Source organism: Rhinopithecus bieti, unplaced genomic scaffold (assembly GCF_001698545.2).
Source record: "Rhinopithecus bieti isolate Rb0 unplaced genomic scaffold, ASM169854v2 scaffold_65, whole genome shotgun sequence".
NCBI classification, from domain to species: domain Eukaryota; kingdom Metazoa; phylum Chordata; class Mammalia; order Primates; family Cercopithecidae; genus Rhinopithecus; species Rhinopithecus bieti.
Window position 1 is genome coordinate 4,896,327 of NW_016803344.1, and position 12,068 is coordinate 4,908,394.

General features: G+C 42.7%; 1 protein-coding gene across 2 annotated transcripts in view; it reads left to right on the plus strand.

The window, feature by feature from the left end:
- The window catches only part of CBFA2T2 (CBFA2/RUNX1 partner transcriptional co-repressor 2), an 88,764-nt gene that overhangs the window by 58,111 nt on the left and 18,585 nt on the right, over positions 1–12,068 (plus strand). For both annotated transcript variants that reach the window (XM_017878350.1, XM_017878360.1), the window contains exons 4-6: positions 2,936–3,025; positions 6,666–6,847; positions 8,599–8,852. In XM_017878350.1, the coding sequence (XP_017733839.1) occupies positions 2,936–3,025; positions 6,666–6,847; positions 8,599–8,852 (526 nt within the window). The remainder of the gene's footprint in view (positions 1–2,935; positions 3,026–6,665; positions 6,848–8,598; positions 8,853–12,068) is intronic.

The window sequence follows — 12,068 nt, forward strand, 5'->3', positions numbered from 1 at the left end:
GCGTGGTGGCGGGCGCCGGTAGTCCCAGCTACCCAGGAGGCGGAGGCAGGAGAATGGCCTAAACCCAGGAGGCGGAGCTTGCAGTGAGCTGAGATCCGGCCATTGCACTCCAGCCTGGGCGGCAGAGCGAGACTCTGTCTCAAAAAAAAAAAAAAAAAAAAAAAAGAGAGAACTATAAGTACATTGTACCAATGTTAGTTTCCTACTTTTGAGATTGTAACCCTTTGGGAGGTCAAGTTGGGAGGATCACTTGAGGTCAAGAGTTCGAGATCAACCTGGCCAACATAGTGAAATCCTGTCTCTACTGAAAATACAGAGATTAGCCAGGAGTGGCAGTGCACACCTGTAATCCCAGCTACTTGGAAGGCTGAGGCACAAGAATCACTTGAACCCGGGAAGCTGAGGTTGCAGTGAGCTGAGATCACACCACTGCACTCCAGCATGGGTGACAAAACAAGACTCTGTCTCAAAAAAATAAAAGATGTAAGCATTGGAGGAAGCAGAATAGAGGATACATTGGAGTATAAATGTTGCCCTTGAAGTCCAGAGACCAGATTCCGCCAACATCTTACCTCTCAACATTCTTCTCTCCGCTCTGACACCTTTCCCAAAGCTGCATTTCGATTTCCTCAAGGACAAACTGCTGTACAGAACTCCTTGTCCCCCTAGGTTTGATTCAAATATATCTTCTCTGGCCAGGTGTGGGTAACATCCATAATCCCAGAATTTGGAAATCCCAGGCCGACTTGAGACCAGGAGCTTAAGACCAGCCTGGGGAATGTAGTGTGATTCCTTCCTCTACAAAAAAAAATTAAAAAATTGGCCGGGCGCAGTGGCTCACGCCAACACTTTGGGAGGCCAAGGCAGGCAGATCACGAGGTCAGGAGATGGAGCTCATCCTGCCTAACACGGTGAAACCCGGTCTGTACTAAAAATACAAAAAATTAGCCAGACATGGTGGCGGGTGCCTGTAGTCACAGCTACTTGGAAGGCTGAGGTAGGAGAATGGTGTGAACTCGGGAGGCAGAGCTTTCAGTGAGCCTAGATTGCGCCACTGCACTCCAGCCTGGGCGACAGAGTGAGACTCCGTCTCAAAAAAAAAAAAAAAAAAAAAAATTAGCTGGTTTAGCTGTTCTGGAGACCAACGTGGGAAGATTATTTAAGGCCAGGAGTTCAAGTTTGCAGTGCACTATAATCATGCCACTGCACTCCAGCCTAAGTGACAGAGCTAGACCGTATCTCTGGGGAAAAAAAAAAATTTAAGCAAATATGTCTTCTCTGTGAGTCAGTAGTGTCCTGTACATGTGTACCTCCATCATACTATAATGAATAGCTTAGTTGCCTCTTTTCCCACTAGACTATGAGATCTTTGAGGGGAAGAAACAAACAATTATGCTCTTAATATAAAATAAGGTTTAATAAACTAGCTGAAGGAGGAAAGTGTTTATCCCTGTCATGCAGGACTGCCCTATATCTACTGTGTATGTAGCCCTGAGTCCATTTCTTTGGCCTAACTCACAATTTCCCTGTGTCACACAATCCATCCTTTCCCCTTGTCTACCCAAAAGTATACTTGAAATCATTCATGTAGGGCTTCCATACATTTAATCTATTTGTGTTTGCTTTTCAAGACCTGATTGCTTCCCTTGCAGTAGGTATAAAAGAGTATAGTTCTCTTACACTTAGTTTTTCTTCCTGATTACCAGAATTACAGGTTTCTTTGGCTGTATTGTGCAAATGTCATATACTTAAAACAGATACACAGTTAACTTTAAAATAATTTTTTTTGGTATGAAATGTGGGAAAGTGTTCAAACATTTTCCTTTAATATGTTTAAATTAGACATACCCCTTTTCCCTGAAGGAAAATATCTTAATGTTTACCAAATAATAAATATGATATATTTGGAAAATCCAACATAATTGCATACTCAGAAATAACTGTTATTGTGATTATTCTTCCAGGCATTAAATATATGATATAATATGTATGTGTGTTATTTTTGTAAGTGGATTCTTAGAAAATATAATGTTCTGTTTCTGGTTTTTCACTTAGCAGTATTGTAGATACCTTTTCTGCCTTAATGCATACAAATCTCCTCTCTCCCCACTCCCTGCATAAGCATACATGACTCTTGTAATTTTAATGTAGCTTCCTGTTGGTAGATCTATGTATTTTCCTTTTTTTTTTTTTTTTTGAGACGGAGTCTTGCTCTGTCGCCCAGGCTGGAGTACAGTGGCCGGATCTCAGCTCACTGCAAGCTCTGCCTCCCAGGTTCACGCCATTCTCCTGTCTCAGCCTCCCGGGTAGCTGGGACTACAGGCGTCGCCACCTCGCCCGGCTAGGTTTTTGTAGTTTTTAGTGGAGACGGGGTTTCACCGTGTTAGCCAGGATGGTCTCGATCTCCTGACCTCGTGATCCGCCCATCTCGGCCTCCCAAAGTGCTGGGATTACAGGCGTGAGCCACCGCGCCCGGCCAGTTATCCTTTTTCTTACAATTTAAAAGACTTCAGCAGCTGAGCACGGTGGCTCACACCTGTAATCCCAACACTTTGGGAGGCTGAGGCAGGAAGATAGCTTGAGCTCAGGAGTTCAGGACCAGCCTGGACAACATAGCGAGACCACATCTCTACTAAACATTTAAAAAACAAAAATAAAAAGGCGGGGTGCGGTGGCTCTCCCTTGTAATCCCACCACTTTAGGAGGCCAAGGCAAGCAGATCACAAAGTCAGGAGTTCACCGTCAGGAGATCACAGGAGGTGGAGGTTACCGTGAGCCAAGACCGCGCCACTGCACTCTGGCCTGGGCAACAGAGCGAGATTCCATCTCAGATAAATAAATAAATACATAAATAACATAAAAAAAAAAAAAGAATTTGGCACTAAGTTTTGGAAGTTCAGTTTTGGAAGTTGAACGAGGTTGTTTATCTTTTCAGAACTCAACAGTGACAATCGAGGAATTCCACTGTAAGCTCCAAGAAGCCACAAACTTTCCCCTTCGTCCTTTTGTGATTCCATTTCTCAAGGTAATTTGATAAGATAATTACTGAATATAATTTATCTTCAGTATTTCTGCAAATTCTGCTCATCCCTGTTATGTGATTTAAATCAGAGCCACGTGCCACGTTTTTAGATCTTTATTTTGGGCTGGTAGAGAGGTCTGAGTGCAGTCAACAGATAAACCTCAGTTTTAATGAGATGAGAATTGCAAAAGCCTTAAGTTGTAGTCTGTGTGCAAGACACTGCTGGTAACACACAGATGTAGCTAGCATAGGAGAGAATAGGAGGTGCTTGGGCTGGAAGTGTCAGGGTGGAAGGGAGGCTGAGCTCCTAGCAGAAGAAATAACTGGTCACTAATCTTTTGGGTATAGTCAGAGTGTGGAGGGTGTTATCTGAGAAGAGGCTGTCCTACAAAAGGCAAGGCTTTTGCAGTTTAGATTTACTGTAAGGTCAGGAGAGGATATAGGAAGACACTGTGTCTCCCCAAGCCCCAGATAGTCTAGTTTCTAAAGATGTCTTCTGCAATAATGTTCTATGGAGCATAACGTTTGGAGAGATTGTTCTGCATTATCAAGCTTACATGATAAATGAAATGAGGCCGTGTTATATTTACATGGAACATAATCCTTTCAAACAGTGGCGCACACCTGTAACCCCAGCACTTTGGGAGGCCAAGGCAGATGGATTGCATGAACTCAGGAGTTCAAGACCAGACTGGTCAACATGGTGAAACCCCTGTCTCTCCAAAAAAATAGAAAAACAATTAGCCAGGTGTGGTGGCACATGCTTGTAGTCCCAGCTAGTTGGGAGGCTGAGGCAGGAGAATCGCTTGAACCTGAGAGGCAGAGGATGCAGTAAGCTGACATTCTGCCACTGCATCCCAGCCTGGGTGACAGAGTGAGACATCCTCAAAAATAAAATTAAAATAAATAAATAAATAAATAAATAAATAAATAAATAAATAAATATTTAAGAGTAAGCTGCAAGGCTGGGTGTGGTGGCTCACGCCTGTAATCCGAGCACATTGGGAGGCTGAAGCAGGCAGATTACTTGAGGTCAGGAGTTAGAGACCATCCTGACTAACATGATGAAACCCCGTCTTTACTAAAAATAGAAAAAATTAGCACATGCCTGTAGTCCCAACTGCTCAGGAGGCAGAGGCAGGAGAATTGCTTGAACCTGGGAGGCGGAGGTTGCAGTAAGCCAAGATTGTGCCACTGCACTCCAGCCTGGGTGGCAGAACAAGACTCTGTCTCAAAAAAGAAAAGTAAGCTGCAGACATTATACGTCTAAATACTTGAATACAGATATCAAATCAGGAAAGTAACATTCATACAACACTGTTATCTATAGACTTTACTCATATTTCACCACATGTCCCACTAATGTCTGTGTACCTGGATTTGGTTTTCTCTGGTGTTGATTTGATTAGAATCATTTTACAGAAAAACTATATTCAGTTGTTACTGTATTTTGAATTTTGTCAATATTTATGGAAATTTGTTTTCTGTCTTTTATGAGTATTTCTATAATACCTTTAATTTTGCCTCTTTTTTTTTTTTTTTTTTTGGAGACAAAATCTTGCTCTGTCATTCTAGGGTGGAGTGCCAGTGGCGCGATCTCGGCTCTACAAACCTCTGCCTCCCGAGTTCAACACCAATTCTTTCTGCCTCAGCCTCCCGAGTAGCTGGGACTAAGGTCATGCGCCACCAACACCTGGCTAATTTTTGTATTTATAGTAGAGATGGGGTTTCACTATATTGGCCAGGCTGGTCTCAAACTCCTGACCTTGTGATCTGCCCTCCTTGGCCTCCCAAAGTGCTGGGGTTACAGGTGTGAGCCACTGCGCCCGGCACCTAATTTTGCCGCTTAACAAAGCCTGTAATATTTACTATCTGGTCAAATAAATATGCCTCTTTTACTTTCTTTTACCTTATTTTCATTTCCTAAGAAAATGTAATAGCATTAGACAGATGGGTTATCTTACTAAAGTACTGATACCAGTTTTTTAAAACCTTATATTGGAGCACAGGAAAATGCATCGGTCTAGGGTGCACAGCCTGTATCATTGCTCAGTTCTAATGGCATTGAAGCCTCAGCTGCTCCGAGCAGCCTGGGGTGCCTTTTTGAGCCCTGAAACAGCTGTGCTGGTTCTATCTTGGTCTCCTTTATGTATGTCAGAGCTGGTAGACGATTATTTCCCCAAGACTCTAGAATCAAGAAAGATTTGTGAAATTTGTGTTAATAGGAAATAATTAGCATGTTTTTTATTCATCATGGGACACATGTCACCAGTGTAAAGATCTGACATGGTGTTTTTTTCAATTAAGTTTTTACAGTTGCAACAAGATTGAGGTTATAGAACAGACTTTAAAAGAGTTTTATTTAGTCAAATTCCTTATTCTTAACTCTTGTTATTTTGGAAAACAGCATGAGGTAGGTTGTTATGGCAGCTTTTTGGCTAGCATTTAGGGTTTTGTCAATTTATTTCTGCTTTAAAACAGTCACTAATTATGGTGCCTGCTAAATTAACCCTCAGTGAAGGGATGGCTACTTGCATGTATTAAAACTCTCCTTTCACTTGCTCATCTGTCCCTTCGATTAAGCCTTTGCTTATGAGCTCAGCCTGCATTGCTTTTAAATTTGGTGAGAAAAATACAATTTCTGCTTTATGGTTTTTTTGATAGAAATGGGAAAAGTAAATTCTGTGTATGAAGGAAATCAAGTTCTCAGCTTTAAAAGATGTATAGGGTTTTAAAATGTGATTTGTTCCTATTACAGGTTTTCTAAGTATGAGAGAGAAAAATATCTACTTAATGAATTATTATTATTATTATTTTTTTGGAGACGGAGTCTTGCTCTGCCGCCCAGGCTGGAGTGCAGTGGTGCAATCTCAGCTCACTGCAAGCTCCACCTCCCGGGTTCATGCCCTTTTCCTGCCTCAGCCTCCTGAGTAGCTGGGACTACAGGCACCCGCTACCACACCCGGCTAATTTTTTGTATTTTTAGTAGAGATGGGGTTTCACCGTGTTAGCCAGGATGGTCGTCTCCATCTCCAGACCTCATGATCTGCCCGCCTTGGCCTCCCAAAGTGCTGGGATTACAAGCGTGAGCCACCCCACCCGGCCATGAATTATCTTTTTACATTTTATATCACTCCCAGTGCTCCTTTTCAAACTCCCACGTTTTAGAATAATCAGTTTCCAGAATTCCGTGGCAGCTTTTATACAGAACATGAAGTAAGGTTGAGTAGTGCTATCAGAGATGAGTTGGGGTTCAGAAGAGAGAAACCAGGGCTTGGAATGACTCCCACATAGGCAGTAGTAATTCTCTCACTCGCTAAAGTCTTCAGAAGTGTATGTTTTAAAATTACTATGTTTAACAACCCTTTATTGAGCTTTGACTGTATACTAGGCTGCAAAGGTAAATAAGGTGCAGTCTCTTCCTTAAGCAGATTTACATCTGATTTGGGCAAGAGACAACTGAACCAGTAATTCAGGTGCAATATAAGAGATATCATTGACTCACAGAAGAAGCATATGAAAATCAGACTGCCAAGGAGAGAAAGACTTTTATCTTATATCATCTGCTTTGTGAAAGCCCTTTGAGGTGCTGAGCCCTCTTGTGTAGGGCCCAACACTGGAAAAACTGCCTCTTCCTTTCAAGGCCAACCTTCCTCTGCTGCAGCGAGAACTGCTGCACTGCGCTCGGGCAGCCAAGCAGACCCCATCCCAGTACCTCGCTCAGCACGAACACCTTCTGCTCAACACAAGCATTGCATCGCCTGCTGATTCGTCAGAGCTGCTCATGGAGGTACACGGAAATGGGAAGAGGCCCAGTCCAGAGAGGTGAGCAGATGAGCTTTGCTGTCCTTGCCTTCCTGGAACCACACTGGCCTTCCCCTTTGCTTATAAAATAAAGAGAATTTGATTGCTGTGGTGTAATGTCTCAACCTTTTTTTGAGACAAGGTCTGGCTTTATTGCCTAGACTGGAGCACAGTGGCACAATCGTTGCTCAATGAAGCCTCCGCCTCCTGAGCTCAAACGATCCTCCCACCTCAGAGGCCTCCCGAGTATCTGGGACTACAGGCACGTGCCACCATGACCAGCTAATTTTTATTTGTTTGTTTGTTTGTTTTTGGAGAGATGGGGTTTTACCATGTTGCCCAGGCTGGTCTCAAATTTGTGAGCTCAAGAGATCTGCCCGCCTCGACCTCCCAAAGTACTGAGATTACAGGTGTGAGCCACCATGCCCAGTCCAATGTCTCAGACTTTCTATGGTTATTTGTGCTTTATTCCAATACCTTGCTGCAGAATACATCTAAAATCTATGAGAGTTGGCTTCCAGGCATGAATATTTTTCAGAAACTCCTCAGATGCCTACACACCCAGTAAGAAACTCTACTCCAGAGAATTTATGGGATCGACTGTTCCAGAAGCCTCAGGAATACAGTTCTGCCTTTTCTTGGATGCTGTTTTAGAAAGAATTGAAAAGAAAAAAAAAAGAAAGACAGCAATACAATCTGCCAAAATGCCTTTTATGTCAAATGCATTTTTTTCTGATAAGAGAAGTTTTGAAAAGTATAGCAATTAATTATTTTTTTCTTTTTTTTTTTGAGACGGAGTCTCGCTCTGTCCCCAGGCTGGAGTGCAGTGGCCAGATCTCAGCTCACTGCAAGCTCCGCCTCCCGGGTTTACGCCATTCTCCTGCCTCAGCCTCCCGAGTAGCTGGGACTACAGGCGCCCGCTACCTCGCCCGGCTGGTTTTGTATTTTTTAGTAGAGACGGGGTTTCACCGTGTTCGCCAGGATGGTCTCGATCTCCTGACCTCGTGATCCGCCCGTCTCGGCCTCCCAAAGTGCTGGGATTACAGGCTTGAGCCACCGCTCCCGGCCAGCAATTAATTATTAGTATTTGCCAATGGCTCACCTTCACTGAGATTGAAATTAATATAAATTTATTTTAGAAGACTCCCTATGAGTGGCTATCAAAATATTCTATGGGTTATCAAAGAAGGCAATATTTTAACAATAGTGGATAGGCTTTAATGACATTTTTTTTTAAGTAAAAAAAAATAAATAAATAAAGGTAGAAAATTTATTACAGTTGGATCTGAGTGACTAAAACCCTGCCACTACACAATTAGACCCAGGGTTAATTTGACTGGCTTTAAAAAAAAAAAAAAAGATGCAATTGGATTTGTTATATGAGCCTTTTTCCTCCCATGTAGTTTCTTTCCAGTAACTCACCTCCACGGTAACAAATTTGACCTTAATACTTTCCTAGGTATTGTTGAACCCATAACTCAGAAAAAGGCTGTCATCTCCTTAGTCTCTCCTTTGCTTTATGAGGGTTAATGTTTCTGTCTGGTTATGGATGGATTTGACCTCCTTTTTCATGCTGGTATAAATCAGCAATTTCTATGAGGTGCCTGGCCCCTGAAGACAGTTCAGTTCATGCCTCATGTCACACCTTTCCTTAGAGTCTTCCTGTTTATGCCAGTGTATAGCAAAATAGCTAACACACACTAGGTTCTCAGGAAATGTCCGCATGAACACTTGTTGACAGGATCAAATATGCACTTCTGCTTCTTCTACAGGAGAGAAGAGAATAGTTTTGATAGAGATACAATCGCTCCTGAGCCTCCTGCCAAGAGAGTATGTACCATCAGCCCTGCTCCTCGGCACAGTCCTGCTCTCACTGTGCCCCTAATGAATCCTGGGGGCCAATTCCATCCTACCCCTCCGCCTCTTCAGCATTACACATTAGAAGATATTGCAACTTCTCACCTGTATCGGGAACCCAACAAGATGCTAGAGCATCGAGAAGTTCGTGAGAGACACCACAGTCTCGGTAAGCAACCTAAGCAGCATGGTAAATTCAGACTGGATTCTTGGATTTCTTTCCAACTCAATGATAAAGTCAAATAATATCATGATTGCTTTTTCCCACTGATTGGATAGAACAGTATTATACATAGACTATTAGAATCATAGTTGATCTTATTTGATATTAATCTTATTTGATACCTTGTTGCTCTGATATGATAGAAGTACAGCTGGGTGTGGTGACTGGTGTCTGTAATCCCAGCTGAGGTGGAAGGATCACTTGAAGCCAGTCTGGGCAACATGGTGAGACCCTGTCTCTACAAAAAATTTTTAAAAACTAGCCAGGTTTGGTGGCATGCGCCTGTGGTCGCAGCTACTAGGGAGGCTGAGGAGGGAGGATCACTTGAGACCAGGAAGTCAAAGCTACATTGAGCCATGATCTTGCTACTGCATTCAGTCTGGGTGACAGAGTGAGACCTGTCTAAAAAAGAATAAAGGGGTATCGCCTATTCTCAAATGATTCAGAAAAAGAGAATGGAAAAGCAAAGGAGATGTTAACATTTGAAAACTGTTTGAAGATATGTGAGAATTCTCTGTGCTCCTTTTGCAGTTATTCTATAAATCTTTTAAAAATTAGGCCAAGCTCAGTGGCTCATGCCTATAATCCCAGCACTTTGGGAGGCCAAGGCAGGAGGATCACTTGAGGCCAGAAGTTTGATACCAGCATGGGCAACATAGGGAGACCTCATCTCTACAACAACAAAAATTAAAAATGAGGCAGGAGGGGGTGGGCGTGGTGGCTCATGACTGTAATCCTAGCACTTTGGGAGGCCAAGGCAGGTGGATCATGAGGTCAGGAGATTGAGACCATCCTGGCTAACACGGTGAAACCCCGTCTCTACTAAAATACAAAATTAACCGGGCATGGTGGCAGGCACCTGTAGTCCCAGCTACTCAGGAGGCTGAGGCAGGAGAATGGCATGAACCCAGGAGGCAGAGCTTGCAGTGAGCCAAGATCACACCACTGCACTCGAGCTTGGGCGACAGAGCAAGACTCCATCTCCAAAAAAAACAAAACAAAACAAAACTAAAAAACAAAGCAAAAAAATGAGTCAGGAGGATTCATGAGCCCAAGAGGTCAAGACTGCAATGAGCCGTGATGGTGCCACTACACTCCCCTCCTGGGCAACAGAATGAGACCCTGCCTCAACATAACAACAAAAAAAAAAGTTTTTAAAATTAAGCGAGAAAGATGCAAGATTTCACCTTGGAGGTGAAAGTGCATGGACATTCAGGTCAGGAGGTGAGGCATCTCAAAATCTCAGCTCTGCATCCTAACTAGCTGTGTGATCTCATGCAAGTTGCTTGGGCTCTCTGAGCCTCAGAAGAGTAATTTCTAAATGGAAATAACACCACCCCCTGTGCTGGGTTGTTGTTCCATTTGGAGTGCCTGGTACATGGGTGCTCAGAAACCATTAAATTTAGGAAGAAACAGAAAAGAAACCTTAACAAACCTCTTCTAGTTTTGGACAGAGTATTTTGTCATGTACTCGTACACATTTTCAGTATAAGGTTTTTTGGAGTATAACTGCTGAGCATCTGTTAGAGCAGGGAACCAAAGGGCTATCAGCTTCCAGGGTTTCCCTAAATTTCCATTTGTACCTTGTTGAGTAAGAAAGTGCAACACATTTGCTCTGACTTCCTCTTATTTAGGCTCACTAGCATCTTTCAGACGCTTGGCCACACTGGGGCCCCTGACATCATGTAGTGAGATAGTAGCTGAATAGGGAAGGCTGTAGCAGCTATGGTGTTCTCAGAGCCAACATTTACTGAGTTGTAGCTACCACTTAGATTGTATTGTACGTACATTATCTCATTTAATCCTCACAGGAGTCCCAGGTAGTTGTTATCCCCTTTTTATAGATGAAAGATGAAAGAACTATGGCCAAAATCACATAGCTGATAATTGGCAGAGACAAAATTCAGACCCCAATTGTCTTATGCCCAAGGCTTAGATGTACTAGCAGTATGTTATGATACCAATCCTAGTGTTCAACCCCTGTTACTCCTATGTCTCTCTTATCTATTAAAAACTGCTTGTGGGGATTGGGCGTGTTGGGTCACACCTGTAATCCCAGCACTTTAGGAGGCCTAGGCAGGCGGATCATGAGGTCATGAGATCGAGACCATCTTGGCTAACATGGTGAAATCTCGTCTCTACTAAAAATACAAAAAATTAGCCGGGCGTGGTGGCGGGCGCCTATAGTCCCAGCTACTCGGGAGGCTGAGGCAGGAGAAGGGCGTGAACCCAGGAAGCAGAGGTTGCAGTGAGCCGAGATCACGTTGCTGCACGCCAGCCTGGTGACAGAGTGAGACTCTGTCAAGGGAAAACTGACTTGCTTTGATTAGAAATAGCACAGTACAGGGAAAAAAAGCTGACTTGCTAATGGTTTTTTCTGCACATCTTTTGCCAGTTTGACTTGAGAAAAAAGTATGCCAAAAACTAGGTATGGGGTCTCACTATATTGCCCAGGCTGGACTCCTGGGCTCAAGTGATCTGCCTGTGTCAGCCTCCTGAGTGGCTGGGACTATAGGCATGCCCCACCACACCTGGCTCTTATTACTACATTTTTTGACAGATTGTACAGATCATGAGGAACTCAATATATACTGAAATAAACAGATTCTCACACTGATACATAGTCACTATGAATATTACTCCTATAAATTAGACTGGTAACAGATGTGTTGTGTTAATGACTCAAAGACACTGTTGCTGTATATGATTTGAGTTCTTCAAAATAGTAGACAATTCTTATTGGTATACCTTTAATTCACACAGTTGTTCCATTCCTGGAAATTTCAGTATATATCAAAACTGTCCCCCCTCAAAAAAATTTTTTTTAAGTTACTGATAATGTTAGGCGGTTTCCAAGTGTTTGTACCAGTAGACACTCTGGTTTTGGTGGTTAATTAACTCGCATTGAACCACATCCTTGCCAACACTTGATATTATCTGACATTTAAATTTTTTCCAGTATGTTAGGTGTTAAATGCTATGTATGACATGCCTGTTTATTTCTTTTACCTCTTTTTCTTTAGGGCTGTTTTGTGTTTTACAATTGATTTGTTGGGGTTTTTTAAATATAATCTGAATAGTGATCCTTTGTTGGTTATATTGTCCTTTTGTGGGTCCCCCACCCCATTGTGAATCATTGCCTTAATAGTGTGTTCAAAGTAA